At 44.7% G+C, this 23059-nt stretch overlaps 2 protein-coding genes across 11 annotated transcripts in view; both read left to right on the top strand.

The window, feature by feature from the left end:
• prdm16 (PR domain containing 16) overlaps nt 1-18539 on the top strand; it is a 159491-nt gene extending 140952 nt beyond the window's left edge. For 3 of the 9 annotated variants that reach the window (XM_047039874.1, XM_047039872.1, XM_047039880.1), the window contains 12 exons: nt 2087-2288; nt 2451-2616; nt 2848-3001; nt 3384-5028; nt 5201-5288; nt 7235-7407; nt 7537-7614; nt 10875-11044; nt 11223-11394; nt 13171-13425; nt 14323-14500; nt 14955-18539. In XM_047039874.1, the coding sequence (XP_046895830.1) occupies nt 2087-2288; nt 2451-2616; nt 2848-3001; nt 3384-5028; nt 5201-5288; nt 7235-7407; nt 7537-7614; nt 10875-11044; nt 11223-11394; nt 13171-13425; nt 14323-14500; nt 14955-15089 (3416 nt within the window). In that variant the 3' untranslated portion in view covers nt 15090-18539. The remainder of the gene's footprint in view (nt 1-2086; nt 2289-2450; nt 2617-2847; nt 3002-3383; nt 5029-5200; nt 5289-7234; nt 7408-7536; nt 7615-10874; nt 11045-11222; nt 11395-13170; nt 13426-14322; nt 14501-14954) is intronic. The other 6 variants (XM_047039878.1, XM_047039877.1, XM_047039875.1 and 3 more) reach the window with 6 other exon arrangements.
• Nucleotides 18540-19071: 532 nt separating this feature from the next.
• tprg1l (tumor protein p63 regulated 1-like) lies at nt 19072-22868 on the top strand. Of its 2 annotated transcripts, none has more exons than XM_047039955.1 (6): nt 19072-19458; nt 19713-19804; nt 20090-20140; nt 20409-20534; nt 20783-20936; nt 21093-22868. In XM_047039955.1, exons 1-6 carry the CDS (start codon nt 19231-19233, stop codon nt 21285-21287), a joined length of 846 nt encoding a protein of 281 aa, XP_046895911.1. In that variant the 5' UTR covers nt 19072-19230; the 3' UTR covers nt 21288-22868. The 2 variants fall into 2 exon arrangements, with proteins under 2 accessions (XP_046895911.1, XP_046895910.1); XM_047039954.1 differs by having other exon boundaries at nt 20774-20936.
• The last annotated feature ends 191 nt before the right edge of the window (nt 22869-23059 follow it).

The raw sequence follows: 23059 nt of genomic DNA, 5'->3' as shown, positions 1-23059 counted from the left end.
ATCGCAGAAGTCAATTCTGATCCAGGGATTCAATTGTGATCAAGGTTTGGAATGTTACTTAACCAAAAAAGGACCCAGTTGATTCACAACATATTGGTCTCATTGTTATGAAGTGGAGTTGTCAGGTAACATTGTTTTCTTGTGTTTTGGGATTCTGAAAAGGAGAAAAACATCCCTTGATTACTTTGAATTGTCATGGACTATAAAAACGGCAGAGACAGAACAAGGGTTTCACAAGCCAAAATGTTTTCTCAGAAAGATAGCTTTCCTAAGATCTCTTTGCCAAAATACTGAAGGAGGGTGGAAGAAGAACAAAGAGAGACCATTTAAAATAGCAAAAAAAGAAATAGTGACATGTTGCAAGAGTATAAAAAATAGAAAAGGAGGACTCGAACCTAAGAATGAATCAGTGTGTGAGTTTGTCTGAAAGACTGTAGGAGAGTTTGAGCGAGCGGGTGAGAGCCTGGTGGTGTAGCGCTCCTCTTCGTCTGGCTGATCGAAGCAGGAATTTGGAGTGGGGCTTGAGGAGTCCCCTGAGACCTCACCCATGCTCCCAGATTAGCCGCTAAACTGCACATAATTGTGTTCCCCTTCTTCTCCCAGAGAGCTATTAGTCTCCCATTTATGAGCACCCCCCTACACACACACACAAACACACACACACACGTCCAGACATATCCACACACACTCACACACACATTCCTCCCTTAGTCCTGAGTGTTACTGATGGAACACATAGATAAGTGTGCCAAATTGTTCTTCTGAACCTTGGAGTTGGCACCCTTTACCTGGATACAGCCTATAACTGCCATCTAGCTGGCCTTTGGTCCACATTCTGGTTCGCATATACTCTGAAGTCTTCTCTAAAGGGTACCCCTACGTAAAACAGTTCAGCATACAACATTCTGTGTCTCAGTGTTTTAGGAACACACAATTCATTCCTTTATTTAAATAATAACATTTGACAAAACATACATGTCATAAAACATGTAATAAAGCCTCAATCAGCCCTTTACAAGCCTTTTCATTGAAACGTTGCCGCCTTCAAAGGTGATGCATGAAATTATCTGGGCACCGAGGTGGTTTTAATGCAGGAGTGGAACAAAACCAGCTCTTAGTCTCTATGAAATATGTGCAAATGGTGGCAGCTGCAGTCATCATAGAGCCTTTAAGTTCAGTTAGAAGCAATGGACAACAGATGGTCATTTGTTCAGATCCCCTGTTTAGACACATTACTGTTGCTATAGTACTCTTATACCCTTCTCTATAGTGAGTCAGAAATGTTTCAGTCAAAAATGGTTATGTACAGTAGAGACCATGTGAGCCGTGAACTGTAAGTCATATTGGATAAACTCTTGTAGCAAAGACTCAAATGATTGATTGTGTTGGAGGCCATTGGGGGCGAGTCAATACGATGCCCACTTGGGTCATGGTACAGTGGCCAGAGGGGGTAGGTGTGTAAATCACTGTGGGGTGGGCGCCACTGCCCAATGCTCCCTTCTCTTTGTGCCCCATTGGGTTTGAAAAACACACACACACCTACCTACACTCCATCGAGCTTTCCCTAAGATGTTGAATTTGGCATCCGATTTAGGAACCGAACATCCGGTCTCTGTTAAATTCATTTGACCTGAGTCATGACAACAATTGCAAAGGTTATCAACGTGGGAAATGAAGAGCCGGACATGTTTATTCCCTTGTGTGCACTTCTACTATCTCCACTCTGCATCTCACAAGCCTAGCAACCAATTAGCTATGTTAATGCAGTCAGTACTATATTTTACTGCAAATTGATTTCTGTTTAAAGCGAATGCCAATTGTAATAGTGTTGTTAGAACTGTTTAACACCAGCACAATTAACTTAGTCAACTTAGGACAAGGTCAATCTGTGGATTGATTTTACAATATATAAATACTCCCATTTGAATGAACACACCAATGCTGTAAAAAATGAAGCGCAAATATCGAAGAAATAAAGCTGTGAATGAACAGTGTTGGTCTTGGGTGTACACATAAGTTCTCTGGCTGCTTGTTAATGTTTGCTGTCGTTTCTTGCGTGTGTGCGCGTGTGCGTGTGTGTGTGCAGACGAGCAGATGTACCGCTGCGAGGACTGTGACGAGTTGTTCACCTCGGCCCTGGAGCTGCGGCGGCACCAGAAGTACTCGTGCTCCAGCGCTGGCTCCATCTTCGACACGCTCAGTGAAGACTTCAAGCAGGAGCGTGAGGATAGCGATGAGGCCATCCACGAGTGCAAAGACTGCGAGAAGATCTTCCCCAATGAGTACAGGTACTGTACCACCACCAATGCCCTCACATCCATTTTGGGGGGAATTCCTTTCTGCAACCCTACAATTGGTTTTTATACAATGAATTGTATTACCATCATCTTGATGATCTATCTGTTGTTGCCCTGGTGACTGATGTCTGTTTTGCCACTCGTCCCTCCCAGTCTGGGCCAGCACATGATCGTACACACAGAGGAGAGAGAGTACAAGTGTGACCAGTGTCCCAAGGCCTTCAACTGGAAGTCCAACCTCATTCGCCACCAGATGTCCCACGACAGCGGCAAGCGCTTTGAGTGTGAAAACTGTGATAAGGTACAGCACACACACCACGTAAGTTGTCCACACAACACACAGGCCTCATTTGTATCTTCGTAATGTTGTTCAGTTTGGGAGCAAAAACGACCGTTAGCAACTTGAAGCCAGAGAGATATGTTCATTTTGGTGCTTCGTGTGTAGTTGGCTACTCTCCTCAGCTTTCATGTTTTGATAGGATATTCACATTTATATGCATATGCAGTGTTTGTATACATCTATGTAAAATGGTCGTCCTGCGTTCCTCAGGTGTTCACTGACCCTAGCAACCTGCAGCGCCACATCCGCTCCCAACACGTAGGGGCGCGTGCCCACACCTGCCCTGAGTGTGGCAAGACGTTCGCCACCTCCTCAGGCCTCAAGCAGCACAAGCATATCCACAGCAGTGTCAAACCCTTCATCTGTAAGTGAGCCTTCATGGCTAAGAGCCCTAGTTGCAATAGATGCAGTAGATCACATACTGATGCATGAGATGAAGGGTCTCTCTGTGGATGGATATCTGCTCTTCAGCCGCATAGACAAATACTGAAAGGATGCTTCCAGTTATTTTCTTTTTTCTTTGCAGACTTTTTACCTTCTGTACAAATGTTTATTTAAAGTACGTTTATTTTGTATTTTTATCCAAGCAACTTTTTTAGACTCTTGAAACTATTCCTTGAGGTTTCTGAATGTCAGGTTTGTTGCAGGTAGCACAATGAAGTCATCAATTTTGTACATCTCCATTTTGTGTCACTTGTTGATTTGGTACCCAAAGTTAGTGACAGTGTTTAAATGGGCTTAACCAGGCCCTTGTGGGCTGTGTCCTGTTCCCCCAGGCGAGGTGTGCCACAAGTCCTACACACAGTTCTCCAACCTCTGCCGTCACAAGCGCATGCATGCCGACTGTCGCACACAGATCAAGTGCAAGGACTGCGGCCAGATGTTCAGCACTACCTCCTCCCTCAACAAGCACCGGCGGTTCTGTGAGGGCAAGAACCATTATGGTGCTCCGGGGGGCATGTTTACTACGGGCATACCCATGAGTTCCAGCCCCATCATGGCCAAGTCCAAGTCCCACCATCCCCATCTCCCGGGCCTCAACCACTCGGGCCTGGGCTTCGCCGACTACTTCCCCTCTCGACCTCACCCTCACGCTGGGCTACACTTCTCCACTGGCCACCCTGGCTTCCCCTCCCTCTCACATGGCTTCCCAGGCATCTTCCCTCCATCACTGTACCCCCGGCCTCCATTACTGCCCCCCAGCCCACTCCTGAAGAGCCCCCTTGGAGGCAGCCAGGACGGCAAGCTGCCCAGAAGCCCCTTAGACATCCCTCCACTGTCCCTGGTCAACTCCATGAACAGTAGCAATGGAGGAGGTGGCCTCGGTGGAGGTCAGGGAGAGAGCAAGGAGGCCAAGCTGGACCTGTCCTCCTATGGGGAGGCGAAAGCCAAGAACAAGATGGCGGACCTCTCAGACGGCAGCGATCTAGAAGACGTTAACACCACGAGTGGCACGGACCTGGACACCACCACTGGCACCGCGTCAGGCTCCGACCTGGACAGTGATGGTGAGAGCGAGCGTGAGCGAAGCGGCAAGAGGAGGAAGTCTTCGGGCACGACGGCAGGACAAGAGGCTGGCCGTACAGACGACATGAGCAGTGGTTCCATCTCAGCCGTGTCCAGCTCAGGCAACCTGGCCTGCGACCGCCCCTTCCTCTCCTCCGCCTCTTCCCAGCATTCCTTCTTCCCACCACCAGACGAGCAAGCGCTACCTCCCACCGGTGCAAACGCAGCCACTGACTCCATCAAGGCCATCGCCTCCATCGCTGAGAAGTACTTTGGTTCAGGCCTAATGGGCCTGCAAGAGAAGAAGATGGGTCCTCTGCCCTACCATTCCATGTTCCCCTTCCAGTTCCTGCCCAACTTCCCCCACTCCCTCTACCCCTTCACTACAGACCGAGGAACTCTCAACCCTAGCATGTTTTTCAAGTCCGAGCCCAAGTCGCCCCGCGAGCAGCTGCACAAGATAGTCAGTGAGGGGCCAGGTGCCACCCCTACAGGGGAGTCACCCTTCGACCTCACCACAAAGTCCAAGGAGGCCAAGACCACCCCTCCCACCCCTACCAAGCCCGCTCCTCCAAGCAGCGGCAGTGGGCCCAACCCACCTACGGGTGGGGAGGAGCAGCCACTGGACCTCAGCATCAGCAACCGTAGTCGGTCCAGCCACAACGGAGTCTCCTCAGAGCAGCATAACCGCAAGAACAATGCCTATACTGGCAAGGGGGGTCTTAACAAGGATGATCACCTAGGCAGCCACCTGCACCACCAGTCCCAGCACGCCCAGGCCTTGCTCCAGCCTACCCTGCACCAGCAATCCCTGGCCCAGCCGCCCCAGCAGCCCCCCCTGCACTACGCCAAGCCCTCACCCTTCTTCATGGACCCCATATACAGGTATTTCAGACCCGAGTTGCCCAGAGAACCGCATTACCCAACTGGAGTGCAACCTTAGTGTGTACACTAAAGGAACAACAGCTTTGTGAACTCCTACAGTGTAGTTTGACCTTGAGTGTGACTGTTGGCCTTTGACTTTGGTACGTAACCCTTTTCCTTGCTGTCCGTCCAGCAGGGTGGAGAAGAGGAAGCTACTAGACCCAGTAGGAGCTCTGAAAGAGAAATACCTGAGGCCGTCCCCTCTACTCTTCCACCCACAGGTACAAACACACAAACACATACCAAACTCATAAATACACTGATATTTGCTGTTAATGACTGTAGAACTATAGATATGGGAGTTGGTCTGGAAGTATCATACTCAGGCAGAGGCACTAGAGTTGCAGATACAATAAAACCATGTTTTACCATAAAATGTATTATGTAAAAAACCCACACTCCCACACCATTGAGACCATAGCGGAATTGATACAGCGCTACACCATCATTCCAGATTGTTGATGTTATTCATAAGAGCTTTATGCAATTTATTCCTTTGTTTACTAAATGGCGCCTCCGTATTTCACCGCCTCCACCTTGCCTATAAGACATGAAGTCTGTTACTGCTTGCTTTTGATAATAAGCCACATTGTTCAGTTGTCCCCAAACCCCCCACCTTCACAAATCATGATAACAAGCAATGATAGTATTAATAAGAAGAATACGCTTTTGAATTTGAATCAAGCTACCCACAAACCACTTGCCACTGCTAAACATAGGTATGGCATTGTTTCTGCTGGGCTTGAAGCACACAGGGAGCTAATAACTTCCCCTGGAGTGCTTTTTTCTCCCTGGCTGGCTAGATAATAGCAACGTGTCCATCAAGGACATCCTGTGTTTGTGTCCAGGAGAATGGGGGCTCTCGTTGGAAAACTTGTTTTATCAGACCTGGAAATCTAGGTCCTCTATCAATTGTAAGTTAGCAAGCTATAAGAAGCACACACACATACATCCATATACAAAAACACAAACAAAGTATGTTGGTATGTGGGTACACATATGCCATATAATCCATACCACGTTACGTACATCAAGGAATGCAATCCAGTGTCCAAGCCAGGTTTGGGTGGTACAAAGACAATGAGATCAGGGAAGCTCTCAGACGTACAAATACAGTACATGAGTTAACCAGAGAAGCCGTACACCTCGTTCTTCAATGAGAAAAGACTGCCCCCCCCAACCCTCCTCTCACCCTCTCACCCACCCACCCTCCACCCACCCTCCATAAACGTATCTAGAACATCTGACCTTCAAACGTTGCAGTTATCGGAAGACAATGCAGCAGCTTATTTTGTCAGATTACGAGATCGAACCACAACCCTTCCAACCCCCCACACCCCCTTCACAGACAGAGAATAAATAATTTGAGACGCCATGTCTGTCTCTGTGCCTCCGCTCCTATTCCAAAACAAGGAAGGATGTAAACTGTATTTGGCAAAAAAAAACACCCACATAGCGAAGCCTTTGTTCTGAGGACTGAGGAGAGGAAGTATTATCAATGAGGGGTATCTTAAACTATATTGTATAGTTCCCGTTGGAGCTCTTGAATGGTTTATTGAGCGCTGGCTAGCGGCAGTGGCTTCAGCAGAGAAAGGGGGATGCTGGGAACAAAGTGTCCCTGGCCTGGGCTGCTGGTCCCCAGTGGGGCCCTCGAGTGTCTGTGAACGTGCGATAGGTCAGGGAGGTGACTCCCAACAGCACAATCAACAAGCTCGACCTCTGATGTACTGCTTCCTCCTGACTTCCGTTCTTTTGCTCTCTCCCTCTCTCTGTGTCTCTGTGTTTGTCTCTCGCTCCTTCTCTCTCTCTCTCTCTCTCTCTCGCTGCTTCTCTCTCTCTCTTGCGCTCTCTCTCTTTGTCTATCTCTCTCTTTCTCTCTCTAACTCATTTCCGCTTTCCTAAAAGAACACACAAACCTAAACACACACACACACACCTGCAGTATCAGGCTGCACCCTGTTCTTTTATTAATTCTCATGTTGAAAAAACGGGTATTGAGTCCAAGTGAAAACAGATCCTCTTGACCAAGCGAATCCCCAGTATGGAGGTAGTTCCTTTTTAAAATTCTGAACATTAACCGTCCTCCTGCTTCTGCTTGTCCTCCCCATCCTACACCCTGTCCCCTGGCTCCTCCACTCCTCCTCCTCCTCACCCTCCTCCTCCTCAGATGTCAGCCATGGAGAACATGACCGAGAAGCTAGAAAGCTATGGAGCCCTAAAACTGGATGCCCCGCCCAACTCACTGCAGCACTCAGCCCACCCGCTCTTTAACTTCCGCTCGCCACCCCCATCCCTCTCCGACGCCATCCTCCGCAAGGGCAAGGAGCGCTACACCTGCAGGTGAGACCCTGGACTGTGGTTCCCTCCACACAGTAGGCTCACGTTCTAGTCTAGATTTGAAACACAGTACTTTCTTGGTGTTCTCTCAAATCTCTTTTCTTTGTCTTTACTCCTCCATCATAACCCTAGGTACTGTGGGAAGATCTTCCCCAGGTCAGCTAACCTCACCAGGCACTTACGAACACACACAGGGGAGCAACCCTATAGGTAAGTCATCTTTCATCCTATCCCCTTCCGTTCCCTCCTCTCCCTCCCTTTCCTTTCCCCCCCCCCCCCCCTCTTCCCTCTTCTTGCCTCCTCTCCTCTCTGACAGGGGCCTTAGTGCCTTGCATCCAACACAAACATCCCTTGGTGACATCACACTCAGCCCAAATGATTTATCTCTGCTCATTTGGAACAACTCAAAACAAACACATATACTCCTCATGCCTGGCACACAGTCCTTACTCACACATACTCCTTCTAACACATAAAGATTTTGTACACCGGACACACTTACAAATCATGGGTGCTGATTTTCTTAACACACAGTGTGTGATATAGGCATCCTGGAAACGTGCAGATTTGAGGGTCTGGCAGTTGAGAAGAGAGAGGGAGGAAGAGAGTGAGAAAGAGAAGGAAGATTGATGCGGTCTGTCCAGATGTTGGGATGGTGGGAGAGGGTTGGTAGAGCTGGCGGGATGGTGTCCTGGACAATGTAGGCTTGTAATGGTGCCCTGGAGAGATTCAAGCTCTGTTTATAGAACCAGCTAATTATCAGTGATTTGGCTCCTGCCCAGCCTCTGTCTCCCTCACTAGCCCTCTGTCTTTCTCCTTCTCTTTCTCTCTGTCTTAACTGCTTTAGGAAAAGGTAAGATATGTTTTTTATTAGAAGGCAGTATCGTTATACTGTGGAACCTTCCCTATGCCTCAGAAAACATATGCAGCCGTCAGATAACAGATTGCAGGTGCATTACTCTGCTATTAAAAGTAGTGGGGAACACATTTGCCTTGTGCAGCTTGCAACAAATACAATTGTGTTATATACCAGATAATAACACTGACTCTTTCTGACCATCAATTAATTGCAACTTTATCCATTAAATGCTGCAAAGTCAGATTAGTACTTTGTGACAGGAGAATAAATAATGGAATGTAATTACATGTTTAAAAAGATTCCTGTTATGTAAGGTTCTTCAACAAAAGGCACTGTTTTTGGTATTATATCTCTGTTGACCTCAGGGCACAGACTGAGTGGGGTGCCAACTTTGTGAATACACACACACATACTAGGTCTCTGTGGACTGAGTGCCAGTATAGTTGGCCCAGTCTTTACAGTCTACTGATTAGCTCATTTAGAAACAATTTACCCTAACAAATAGCAGACATTATCATTATCTCTGCCACTTTTCAGGCAAATAAGAAGTAGGAGAGTGGGGGAGAGGGAGGCATAGACGAGGGGAAGAAGGAGAGACTAGGCAAAGAAAGGCACGGACAGAAAGGGTGAGAGAAAGAGAGAGAGGGAGGGACTAGAGAGAAGGAGAGCCCCCTAGCCAGGCTCTTCATGCTTCATTGTAGCAGGGCCATTTGCTTGCCCTTAGATGCTATCTAGCTGCTGCTTTCTGCTCTGAAATTGGCCCACTTTAGCCTGACCACTCAAAAACCCCATTCAGCCGGTAACGATCCATGTGTAACAGTCGGCTGGAGGGAAATAGAAAGAAGTGTTGTTAAGATGATGAAGTAATTTCATGTCCCCTTGGACACACATACAAATAAGCAGAAAGGGAAAAAGAAAGAAAAGGGGGAGCGATGAAAATTTGTTTTGGCACTTGACCATTCTCCATCAAGTGTGATGTGCCAAGTCTGGACTTTAGTGAGCATGCAAACACGCACACACAAGATCACACACACACACACGCACGGTAGAACATGAAAAGACCCCTTGCATCTTGATTCCAGTTCTTGATGACAAGCAATTTTTCCCCACCAAAGCAATTAGTTGTGAATAGTGGCCTTGCAGCAGGGGCTTGATGTCTGAGTTCATGTGTGTTTATGTGTGTGTATGTCTGCGTGTATGTATGTGTGCACATTTGGAGGAGTAATTAAGGGTTAGTGAAGGTCACAATGTACTAGGTTTGCAGGCCCTGTGGGTCCACCCAACAAAGAGGCAGTGTCTGTGATCTGGGGTCCCTGACAAGACCTGGCCAGTGTCTGTTTACAGGCAGGTTAAATGGATGCTGTGCGGATGAGTCTGGATGTGTGTGTGTGTGTGTTCAGTTAGAGCAGTGAAATGCTTATTTTGGGATTGAGAGAAAGAATGGCAAGAAAAACAGCACGGTTGTCCACATTTAATCCATCTAAGGGACAAACGCTCCCTGGAAAAAGTGAAACAGCCGTTGAGACGCAAATATCCAAATGAGCCGATTGTAGTATATCTAACACCTCTGTCCATTATCAAGAACTAAAGGCCTGTGTTTCCAAGAGCACTCCAGAGATCTGCCTCTCTGCTCTGGTTCACATGTCTACCTTCCCGCGTGTCAGTGAACATGCATTCTCGAATGTTCTCTCAGATGAGGACCACGTCCAACAAAACATGTTTGTTTACATGGTTGTTATGCCAACCAGAGTTGCAGTCCTGCGGTCAGTTTCCCCCAGAGTGAGAGTGTGAGTGATCCACAGTCAGAACACTGTTGAGTTCCCTGAGCTGCTCTTTGGACTAGGGAACCCAGGGTTCTGCAGTTATAGATACCAACCACACGATGGCAATGGTGACATCCACCTCCAGCAGAGGGGTTACATTCATTGATCAATATGCTGTCCAGAGCAGAGTGTAAGGTATATATATTGTACCGACTCAGTGTGGTTATTTCACTGGAATTCCTGTCTCAGCTATTTTGAGCACAGACATGTAAACAAACACACACACACACACACACACAAAAAGCGCACCTCTCTCCCACCACGCAGGCCAGTGAAAACAAGCAGAAGAGGTGACAACATGGCTGCATGTTTTTTAACAGGGTTGGCTACCATTCCTCTCCTAAAAGAACTAGTCTGAGGTCTGTGTGTGTCAGATAGACGGTGACAAATGTGGTCGTGAGACGAGCCCCAGTAGAGGACCAGCAATGTGCCCTCGGTGTTTAGACTAAAGCATTCTGGCTCTGTGGGAGGACTAATTACTCAGTGGACCAGAACAGAGAACTCATTTTGACCCCTCTATACCTTTAATTCTCGCTCTGTTTGTCCATCGCTCTCATTCTTTCGTTGATCTATCTCTCTATCTACATTGATCTATATCTTTTGCTGTCTCTGTCAGTACATCACTACTTTATATTCCGTACTTCTCTCCAAAATCCCTCAGTATCTCCCTCATCCCCTATTCTTCATTCTTGCTTCTTCCCTCAGTCCTTTTCATGTTTTTTGGCGTCACACAATCTTTAACTCTCACGTCCCCTGCCTCTCTTCCTCTCCTCCCTCTGCTCTTCTAGGTGTAAGTACTGTGACCGCTCCTTCAGCATCTCCTCCAACCTCCAGCGACACGTGCGCAACATCCACAACAAGGAGAAGCCCTTCAAGTGTCACCTGTGCAACCGTTGCTTTGGCCAGCAGACCAACCTGGACCGCCATCTCAAGAAGCACGAGCACGAGAACATTCCTGGTGCGTACACACACACTCAGACACATATGGTTACGTGTGATCATATTTTCACTCGACTGTGAGTGACAGCTATCATGTATATAGACCCATTTAGATAACATTATATCGTGTTTCCCCTTCCTGACATTGATTATCAGAAACTAAGGGTGTGTGTTTGTGTGTGTGCTAACATTAATAGTGAGTCAACACTCTGGGATCCTCTCCAATCTGGGAACCAACATCTCCTCCCCCAACTCCGAGCCAGACAATCATGCACTTTTAGATGAGAAGGAGGATTCCTACTTCTCGGAAATCCGGAACTTCATTTCCAACAGCGAGCTAAACCAGGCGTCCAGCTCCACAGACAAAAGGTAAGGGACATCTGAACAGCTGGACACCAGACGAACATACACACAGACACACACGCTGAACCCTGTGTACCGTACTGCTCCTATACTGACCTCTAGTGGCTCAGTAACTGTGGTGAGATCTTAAGGCATACCCAAGTCTCATCGCTCGCTAACACTCAATGATTCATCTCACACCCACCCAACGCTGCTCATCTCCAACCAGGATGCCCATCAGCTCTGCTGATATAAACACCAAAGCTCATCACCATCAAACACAGCCTGTAGTCTATAGCCTCTTAGCTTAAGCGTGCAAGTGTCAAAGATCTTAAAAAAGCGTCTGTTTGTCTTGTGGGATTTTAAAACATTTCTTCTAGCTCTGACACAGTGAGAGTGTCAGAAGGGAACATGCCGACTGTCTTCTTCGATAGGAGAAAACGAGACATGCTAGATTATTTTTATGACATGTAATGGTTCCTCCCTGATCTCAGTTCCCCTCTGGCCAGAAAGGGAGAGTGGGAGTTGCTTTTTCCCTCCTCCCTCCGTCTGTCTGTCTGGATCGGTCCTCCTGTCACATTATACTTTTTACCTTTTGGAACAGGATCTCTGGTCGGAACATGGGTCAGTCTGGGTTTCAATGAGCAAGCATCCATGTGGGAACCCTGTTTGGCCTGCTGTACATCTGGCTGGGCTGGATCTGACCTTACACTTGCAGAAAGAGCAGGGATAGAATGGGGTGGTGGAGCTGAGATCTGGGGTTTAAACTGGATTTGGAGAAAGGCTAAGTGTTAGGGGCTGGGGGCTGAGCTTGGTCTGGTGTCTGGTTCTGGGGAGTAGGCTGGCAGCGTGGCCCCCCAGGGAGACTCAGGTTGGGGCATTTATCTGGGAGATACATTGATGGTGCCCCCCTCCCCCCCGCCCCTCCAGACCGCTAACACAAACACCCCTCTGACGTGTTTAGACTAAATGACAAAACCCAGGGCCCCCTCATGTCAAAACTCAGCTTCTCTCCTCACTCACACATGGCCTTTCTCCCAGCTATTTGATTATGGGGATATTTAATCTTGATTGAAAGAGGAGAACGAGAGAGAGAAGGACCTTTTTTCAGTCCCCCATCCTCCTTTCAAATGTACTTCCCACCCACCTACTGTGGGACCCAATCCAGTCCCTACACCCATCCCGGAGGTATACCCCGTCGTATTTGATAAATGCCCCCCACCCCCTTAAGGAAATGACATCATCAGCCATAAAGCCATGGGCCAGAAGGAGCAGTGTGGGTGGTTGAAGGGGGTAAGGGTGGATTGGAAAGTGCACAGACTGCAGGTCAAAATGGTTGTGTGCTGATAGCCTGTTTGCAGAGCAGTCATCAACCTCCATCACTCATCCACCAACCCTCCGAGCAGAGCCCCAGTGCCTTCATCCTCAGGAATTAGCCAATTCATCAAGCTGCACGCTCTCTTTGAAATGTCTCTGGGCGACAGTCAGCACCCATGTTTGTTTGCTTGGACAGTGGAACTAAAACTCTGTGAGCTGTCATTGTACCTCCTGGCACTTTATTTATTTTGCTGTCTCTGTTTAGAATGATTTATGGGTTGAAAGTGACAGATTTCAGTGATGCCATGTCTCCCACTGACTCGTTTGCCTCCAAATATGGTGAAGAGATTATCATTGGCCTAAAGAATATGAATCGACATCCAAATACAAACTGATACAAGTAAAAAGCCTTCTCACAGTTGCTCTCCAAAACATTGTAATGAGACTGTATCCTTTCTGTCTGACCCCTGTGCTGCCCTTCTATAGGTCAGACCCTCAGGAAGAGGAGCGTCCTCAGAGCCACAGCCTATCCAACTCCAAGCTGGGGGTCCGGGGGCTGGAGGACGAAGAGGAGGAGGCAGAGGGCGATGATGAGGAAGAGGAGGAAGGCAGCCTGACGGAGAAGTCTCAAGATGAGGTGCCAGAGTCCCCCTCCCCGGTCGCCATGACGGCAGGGGCGTATGAGGAGGAGGATGAGGAGGAGGCAGCTCCACTGGCCATGAGCTACGAACACACCCGCAGGTAGGCACTGAAACGACTGGGGAGCCTCATCCCTCACCACACCTGGTCCGTAGTCACAACCCCGACCACATTTACACAACCACAAACACATAAGCACAACCCAAACCACCCAACCACAAGCACTGCATTCCAGTGCCAACACAGCATCACAACCACACCTCTATAAGCACACCTGCTCAGTCACACCGACCCTCTTACACCAGCTTTCTTTGCGTTCCAACTAACCCAACTAATTTGATATAATATTACAAGCAAACCTGTCTGTCTGCTTGCCTGTCTTTCTGTCTGTCTGTCTTTCCATCTGTCTGTCATAAGTCACAGGCATTTGGCCCCTGTTGCCAAAGCTTCAGAAGTGAAGCCTTTTGGTGTTGATTCCCTTTGGTGCAGAGAGCCAGATTCATCCAGGATAGGGCAAATGATGATGCATGGTCTAGATGTTCTGATGACATATCTGTGTCTGTACAACACAGATGAGCAGTGTGTGGTTTTAGTGTTCACTTTGATGTGTAGAACAAAGCAGTGGTTTATTGTTTGTCGTATAGTGAGAGGGACAAGATGAAAATGACACACATCTGTAAGTCAGCTCTCCCTTCCAAACCACTTTTCCAGTGCACTCATCCGTTCATTTCCCATGCATGTGCCACCATACTCCATCCATCCAGGTATGAGACGAGTACTTGGCTGGGCTAACTTGAGGTCAACTCCCTCCCTCCCCCTACTCTCTCTTCTATTTGCTCTTTTTCTTTCCCACCTCTCTCCCTTCCTCCTCCTCATCCTCCACCCTTCCCCATTCATCCCTCTATCTTACCCAATTCCCTCCTCCCTTCCTATCCTACCCATTCTCCTTTACCCTGTTCCATCCTCCGTGCCACCCCTCCATCCTCCCCTGGTGTGCAGGTGTATAGAGGAGGAGGGCTCCCTGTTGGACCTGGAGGGCCTCCCCAGCTTCCCCAAGGGCCTGGAGGCGCTACGTAAGGCCAGCGAGGAGCCCCCTTTTGACGTTAAAGACATATTTAACACCTCGCTAGAGTCGGAGGCTTTGAAAGAAACGCTGTACAGGCAGGCTAAAACCCAGGTATGTGACCAACTCTGGAGTAACCATGGAGACTAAGAGTAAGAGAGGAGGACAGAAAGAGAAAAAGAGAAGATGGAAAACGGCTCTTAAGTCCAATTTATGTAGATTTGTTATTTGAGAAAGAGGGTTGACACACTAGAGTCCAGTTAGGGCTAGAGTATGTATCTTGTGTTGTCCCTGCTGTTGTGTGGTAGTCAGCAGTTCACCTGTCAACATGCTTTCCCTTCACTTAACCACTAACTGAAATATAAACTCAAACTTTCAACTCTGAAATTAACATTCAACTTTGAAACCAACGTTGTCAAGCCGCTCAAGTTCTTGTCGTTGCTGCCTTGCATGCAAAGACTTCAAAAGCAACTCTGAGAGGAAATCTTTTGAGGTTCACCTTCTATTAGATGAAGGTTACGGTTCGGATTTCTTGGGTAACTTTTCTGTTCTGGATTCTCTCTTCTAGGCTTATGCAATGATGCTGTCTCTGTCAGAGAACAACCCTTTGCACGCATCCTCCCAGAACTCTCTGGACGCATGGCTGGGCATGGGGAGCGGTCCGTCAGAGACGAGCAGCTTTCACCCACTCAACCACATCTAGGAGAGAGAGATGGAGGAAAGGAGGCAAGGAGGCAAGGAGCAGGGGACAGTAGTAACACAATGAAGAGAACCAGACACTGAGAGAAAAAAGACAAAGAGGCTGGGAGATGAAAGAGAATTCAACATTACACACTTTTATGCCCGAGAAGACAGGACTTGTGCAGGGGAGCGTGTGTTTGTGTGTATGCGTGTGTGTGTTTGTTTGTGAGATGATGTCTGTGTGTGTGTGACGGGCCTCACAGATTGACAGACTCTCGTAGAGAGCTAGCACTGCCCAGCCCCAGTAGATGTGAAGGACATGAACACACACATCTCAACCAGCTGTGCTGTTCTCCAACTCCAATCTACAAAACCCACTCAGTCACTATGGAGCCCTATGGAACACATTCACATGGATGGTCAAGTATGAGTGTTTCACCCAGAGACTATGTCTAAATCCACACAGTCTACCACAACAACACCCAGTTAGAAAATATTTGGAATGTGTTTACTGCATGTCCATGGGGTAGTGCTCTTTCAACAGGTGGAAGGAGCAACAATAGCCACATGGTGGGCGTGTACAAGTGAGTCGCATAAACCCCATGTTATGTCTCATTTCTTCATGCTCTTCGTTGCTGTTTCAACTATAACTACAGAATAAATTATGTCACAATACAATACATTCTGGGTTTTGTTACGTAGTACCAGACGATGTATATGGCTGATTTTAAATGATAATGTTATAATGATACCCATACACAATGTTTGTTGCAGAGGACAAATTCTCAGTTTAAATTTTTTTTCCAGTTTGATTGAGTTATCGGATGACAAATTAGGTTGGAATGACATTTCTTACTTGGTTGTTCATGCTATTTGTTAATTTTATTTTCCATTTCATGTTTTTTTTCCCATTTATTGTATTTGTTAAAACAGTATTGTTTCTTTTAGGCACTTCTGTGCTAAAATGTTAATATAATTATTTGTAGTGAAGGACCAAATTGTATGATATTGTTGTATGATGTACAAAATAACCTAGACGTTCATAGCAAGAGTGGTATGTGCCAAATAACCCATAGAAAATGTTTTGTTTTCTGACAATCATTTCTTTTTCAAGGGGTTTGCATTGCTGTCATAGTCGTTTTGTTGTTATTACCCTCTTATGTATTTGATTTCAAGAGTGTGTGTATTCATTTATTTATTTTGGTTTTGTCCTAATTGGAGAAGAGTGACAAATGAAAGAAAAAAAAGTAATTTTATCCCTCTTTACTTGTTGCTGAAGGAATGAACATCAAACAAGACATGATTGAGATTCTGAATCTTTGGTTTTGGCTGTGTTTGTGTATAGAGCAGTGTGCCAAAATGGAAACAACCCACAAAATCACCTGTTTAATTTATAGTGACAGTATAGTTCAAGGTAGTTTAAATCATGTTTTGAAATGTTGTGTCTTTTGTAAGGTTTGGTTTGTCTTGCTTCAGTTCAACCATTTCAAGCAGTATGCTTAGTGTTTTGTGTTCAAAATGGTTGAAGTCTTACAGCTGCAGTTTTAGGCAGCCTTCCCAATTGTCAGGTGACTTGGCCGCTGGGGGATTGTATGTTTTTGTTAAATTACTAATCAAAAGTTTTGTAGGCAAATCGATGTCATACAACTAAGATAGAGATCTCACTAAATTACTTTAACATCTCAATTACTTTTGCCTCAATTCCTACTGCAGAAGTTATTCTACTTTTAAATGCAAATATTCTTTATCAATTCAAATGCCTAGTGGTATATAGTGTTGACTCAAGACGTTTCATCTTAAGTCAGAAGCAATGGAAAACTCGTCATTTTTTTCATTGTTAGAATGTTTATCTGGGATTTGGCCTTAACTATGGTTGATTCAGATCAGAGAGTGGTTTTAGTATCTGTCAGGGGGTTTAGACCCAATACTTGAACTGTGAAAGCAGCAACTCTATAGTCCAGTACACCCAGCATCCTTGGAAAAATGATAAATACACATAATCTTTAGGTCTTACAGAACCCAAGCATTATGACACTCAGACACAACTAAGATCAAATCAACCTTTGGCTAAATTGCCTGGGTGAGTGTCTATGCTCCTGAAAGACCCAAAACATGTCTGATAATGTGTCCAAGAGCATTGAGAAGTGTATTTATTCAATCTATTTTCTTCAATTTCAGATTTTTTATGATTACCTATCACCTTGTCACCCCATCTTTTTGGGACCATTTCACAAAATGGATCCTAATGTAGAGATGGCACTTATAATATGAATAATCATGTGATAGTAACCTGCCATGTGTTCTGTAGCCTTGGCTTAGGTGTATTACTACTTTCAGGACAAGACATTATAATGTATGTTCAGGCCAGCACTTAAACACATGGGTCCAAATATCAAACTCTGTATGGTCTCTGAAGCAAGGTGGGAATTTTCAAGACTGCTTTTAGGTGGAATGGTCAACTTACAGTCAAAATGACTTTTGAAAAAAAAAAAAAAACATGAACTGAAGCACTGTAATTTTCATTTTTGACAGCAGATGGCAGGGTTATGCTAGTCTTGCTGTGTTGTTCCAGGGGTCTCTCTTTTATACTCTACTAAATGGGGACTCACAATTAACACATTGTTTTGCAATACATGATTGTTAACTGCAAAGCCTGGGGTTACTAAATATTTAGGTATACTATGTATGGAGTAATTCATGTCATGTACTACTGTAAAAGTGCGCGCTGTCGGTTGTAGAATATTGGATTCACATTTGAAAAATATCCCATTACCAATGTTTCAGAGGATGCTGGCAGAAGTTCAAAAACTGATAACTTTAGAACATGGTTGCTGTTCTTTCCCCAATGTTACAAGATGAAGTAAAAAAAAAAAAGAATATGGTTTCTTTTTAACTGTATAGTATTTTAAAAAGAAATATGTTGCATATGTCTGAAAAATTCATTGAAAAAATATGGGTTTAAATGGATGGTGCTCGTTTAGTTTGAACCTGAGTTGTATATCGCCTCTGTTATGTTTATTGAGACAAAAAAAGAAAAAGATATTGTGCATGACGTGTTTAGCAGTCATAATGGTCCATTTGTGAAACGTGTATCTTAAATTTAAAAAATAAATAAAAATAATGAATCTGTAGATGCACTTATTGTACATGTGGTTAGGTTAGTAGATTTGACTTCAAGTCCTTGACTGCCTCTAACTAATGTATCAGGCAGGTGGTTCTGATATACAGGACATTTGTGGGAGAGACATAATAAAAAAATGAAAGGATTGTAGAATAATATTGAACAATTCTTAAATTGCAGTTCTTTTGATGCTTGTGATTATTGAAGATGTACTTTAGAGAAATTTCATGGAAAAGATATGATTCTGATGTTAATTCTGTAGAATAGAAATGTATACCAAATGTAATCTTTCCAATGCTATGAAGAATTTATACATGAAATTGATATGCAATAAAACCTGTGTGCTTTTTACATGACATGTCCTTTGGAATTTTTAAAATAATGATGGACCTCATTTACCTTTACTGATAATAATTGGCATTCTATAGTCACATGGTAACACCCAGTCCACTTGTCTTATATGACCCAATTCCTAACTGTGTAATATCAACATAATAACAGTGTATCAACAGTGTAATCACAGTGTAAGTAGTAGATAGAACAGATATTTGTGTAAAAAGATTAAGGAGTGAAAGAAAAAAAGTTGTCGGAAAAATAAATTGTGAAGTAAAGTACTGATATACTTAAGTACAGTAACGAAGTATTTGCACTTCATTACTTCCCATTTCTGGTAACCTTTAACCTATTAATAATTAAATAGTATATGTGCTACAATAGCCAAAACAACACCACTCAAGATATCGTAGGCTCTATACCTTTAAACTGTTACGTGTTACAATCTGCTTTGTAATATTGAATCAACATTAGCTATTACCAGAAGGGCCTTGGCCATAACAATCTAACAGGTTGTGCCTTTAAGAAAATAAATCGAAGAAGGGGGAAGTGAGGCAGGGGTACTTCCTTGTCCACGCCACTATCAAAACATTGTGCGCAATGATCCATCCTAAACGTGACGACTTTCTCTGAATCTTCATCCTATTTTACAGGATATACTGTATTAGGACGTATTTTCTGCTCTATTTACTATAGGCCACTTTGCACTATGCTTCAGTTGAACGACACAGTGGAACCGGAGAGTCCGGGGGCTGCAGTTCTGCACCCAGCGGAGACTGAGGATGGGGTCGAGGTTGCCTTCACGCCACCGGGGGCCGGAGGAAGTCTTGGATATGGTTCCTCCGTGGCATGCTGCTCTCCCTTACAAACACTGACGCCTTTTCATGTTCATAACCCCACAATGCAAGCGAAAGTGAAGGAGTATTTCGTCTTTAGGGTAAGTGTTCGTCCCCAACGTTGCCAATATTATCATACGTTATAATAATCCAGTAAGAAAGCTTACGATTGCTTGTCTTGCTAGCTTGCGGCTTGCGACGATGTGCACGAGCAGCAATCACGACATGTTATGGGAGAACCACTTGTCTTATATAGTGTGTAGTTCTTAGTTGTTTTGGATCAAACAATCATTAGTTGATCTGCTTACTCAAATGATATATGCCGCAACAACCTACCAGCTTTTCTATATTGCAGCCTGGTACCATTGAACAGGCAGTGAGTGACATCCGGACAGTGGCGCTGCCTTCAGAGGATGGAGAGGTATTGAGCGTGTGGCTTCTGACGGAGTGAGTCACTGACTGGTCGCTGTCATCTTCCTACTTGATCTCATTGTTGCACCATAAAGCGCTCTAGTTTAAGATTGTGTACCTCGTAGATGGTTCGTGTTTACATTATGCACTTAACTCTTATGACTCTTCTGACAGCAGATGGCACGATAAAGCCCTTTTATTTTCATTTTTAGAGCTTGCCTACATAAAGTTGGAAAAGTACAAAAATAATTTGTGATAATATTTGCTTAACTACATGCATACAATATCCTCAACAAAAATGTTGGTCATTGTTTCTTTTAGAGTAGATCATTGGAACAATGAAAAGGAGAGGCTGGTTCTCATTACTGACAGGTAACCCTGAATTTATACTACTATTACAATCCAACGTTTAAAGTAGAACAGGGCCCATGTGTCCTATTAGCATGCACATCCACCACTGTAGCTTTAACAAATGTTGTCAAGTAGAAGAATGCACTCTAGAGATTGCTAATAGTTATCCACCCACTTAAGGCTGGCCATGGCTAAATAACAACCTGTTAGAACACCGCCTTTTTGTAGGTTGTGTTTTTTTGAAGTTTGAAAGTTAAGACATCAGTTCTGCTGGGTTCTCACTCTGCAGGTCGCTGTTGGTGTGCAAGTATGACTTCATCAACCTGGTGTGTCAGCAGGTCATAAGGATCTCCCTCAAGGCTGTAGACACCATCTCAGTGGGAGAGTTTGAGTTCCCGCCCAAATCCCTCAACAAGTAAGGCCCTGATAAATAAACTGGTGGTGGTTAATGCCTTTCTTAAAGCATCAATTTGAATGACCCTTAAGTAGATTCGCTAGTGTAAGTATGTGTGTGGAGGTGATTTTGTTGCATCTAATGAACATGCCTGAGAAACATAACCTTTACTTAACTGGCAAGCAGACTTTGACAGTAGCATGGGACTTGCATGTTGCCTTCACAACAAAGTGAGCCTTACCGTCCTGTAAATGTTCCTGGTTCCACAGGAGAGAGGGCTATGGGATTCGTGTCCAGTGGGACAAGCGTCCACGTCCCTCATTCATGAACCGCTGGAACCCTTGGTCCACAGACATGCCCTACTGTACCTTCACTGAGCACCCCATGGCCCATGCTGATGAGAAGGTGGCCTCTCTCTGCCAGGTACACACTTCTGATCATCACCATAGAGCATTTGGATAACCCAGATACTTCGTTGCTACGTACACGGAGCCTAAATTGTACTGTCGCAAATGATTACCAAGAACAATAAAGAGCAATGTATTGTTGTTAATGGAACGAGGCTCTCCTTTATTCCAGTTGGATAACTTCCGGACCCAGCTGGTACAAGCAGTTAAGAAGGCCCACAAGGAGTTCCCTATCCCTGGGCGAGCCAATGGCGTCCTGATCCTGGAGAGACCCCTCCTTATTGAGACCTACCTGGGCATCATGTCCTTTATCAACAACGAGGCCAAGCTGGGCTACTCGATGACTCGGGGAAAGATTGGCTTTTAACAACATTCAGGGAGCTCTTCACTACAGTATGAGGCTCATTGTGTGTGTTGCTCTCGTGTGATGCCCATTACCCCTCTTTGCTCTTTATGCTAGTGTCACACCGTGTTACAGAGTGGTTGTGTCAGCCTGGCACCTTTGCGTAAAAGTGTCACACACCACTGTCAAGTCATGTCCGCTGGTCTGTCTCCACTCTGCATAGTGAATTATTTTCATGTTTTCCCATGATGTTGGTTCTAGGCAGGGGGTACTGTGATGGTCACTTTCAGTATTTGTGTGCTTGGGAAACATTGCTGAGTGTACAGCGTTAAGCACTTGTTGCCATACTGAATGCTAAATGGACAAAGCTTACTTGACTGATGCTTCTAGGTTGATCAGTGAGTGAGCGGGTACCTAGATTGTTACAATACATCTAGGCTCAGGTCTGGTCCTGCAGGAGAGTCAGGAGGGAAACATGCTTAAGGGGTCATTTAAAACTGCTTAATTTCTCATAGAACCAAGCGGGTGGTTTTAGAACTTTTAGCCTGCATATGGGCACTGATGTCTTGGCAGATTTGTATGTAACAGAAGGAATTGGCTGTGTGAGTAGGCCAATATTGTTTTCTGCATGAAAAAGTCCCAAATATTTTGAGTGTAATATACACAGAAGATTCTGTTGTACATCAAGTAATGCTTACCTTTTTGCCAGTTACTTTTAACACAATCATAAAACAATGTAGTCAGCCGTCTGAGTTGAATGCAGTCTATCTGCTGCTGCTCAAACAACAAATGTTACATAGCCGTATCTGTTAGTGGTTATGCTAGGATAGGGTGGCGCTTATGATTCAGAAGCGTGATTGGGTTCACGCTTACACATTTAACATTACAATGACAAGTATATTCAGGGTTAGCTTGACCTTTGACACAGAATACACTTTTGAATTTATGATGGATAAAAATGAAGGCATAAGGAAGTCTGTACAAGTCTGACAGGCCGATCGAACCCATCTATCTGTTTACAAGAGTTGCATCTGGATTATGAAGTTTTAAACTGTGATGTGCCACCTGCTTCAACAGTACTGTATGCTGTTTGTGCTACCAAAGGTGAAAGGATATCATGCTTAACCTCTTAATTACATTGTCTGTTAAAAGGCCTTTTTAATGATCTTAAATTGTTCTGCATGTTTTAAATATTGAGGTTGCATGAAGTCTCTTTCTCAACAAAATTTGGGACTGGTAACAATAATTTACTAGTTCCTTGCCTATATTGTAACAGTGACTATGCACATCTGAATAACATTTGATAAAAGAATAGCCAGAAAATATTTACTCCTGTGTTTTCAGTCTTGAGTCACTTTAAAGAGCTACTGTAAAATGTGTAAATGTTTTGGTTTTTGACATTTATCTGTATGGAGTATCCACTTTACTATTATTCCTCAAAAGTTTGCTAAAAGAAAACACAAAGTGCAATTCTAAACAATTTGTTTTCCTTCGTTAATGGCTTGATCAAGGTCAATGTTCATTTTCAGACTACAGATTGACTAAATGAAGTTTCATTCTGCACAATATCGTAAATTGCTAATTAAACACATTAAAACTTCTTGATAGGGAGCATTCTGAGTTTGGCTGGTTGTTTGTCGTCAACACAGAACTCAGAGGTCGTCTCCAGAAAAGAACACAGCAGGCTGTCAGTCCTATAATGAATAGTCATTGCAATGTTTATTTAGAAAAATATGGATTCTATCTCTAGACTTTAGATATTTACAAGGTAACGCCAAAATACTTTTAATGTAAAA

Source organism: Hypomesus transpacificus, chromosome 18 (genome assembly GCF_021917145.1).
Source record: "Hypomesus transpacificus isolate Combined female chromosome 18, fHypTra1, whole genome shotgun sequence".
In the NCBI taxonomy this organism is placed as follows: Eukaryota; Metazoa; Chordata; class Actinopteri; order Osmeriformes; family Osmeridae; genus Hypomesus; species Hypomesus transpacificus.
The sequence above is the reverse complement of the archived record's forward strand: the minus strand, read 5'-3'. Positions and strand labels throughout refer to the sequence as shown.

Excerpts from the sequence above, each read along its gene's own strand:
- tprg1l (XM_047039954.1), top strand. The coding sequence starts at position 19,231 with ATGCTTCAGTTGAACGACACAGTGGAACCGGAGAGTCCGGGGGCTGCA. Across the intron at positions 19,459-19,712 it reads AGGAGTATTTCGTCTTTAGG|CCTGGTACCATTGAACAGGC; the intron begins GTAAGTGTTCGT and ends TCTATATTGCAG. Across the intron at positions 20,535-20,773 it reads CCGCCCAAATCCCTCAACAA|GTTCCACAGGAGAGAGGGCT; the intron begins GTAAGGCCCTGA and ends TAAATGTTCCTG.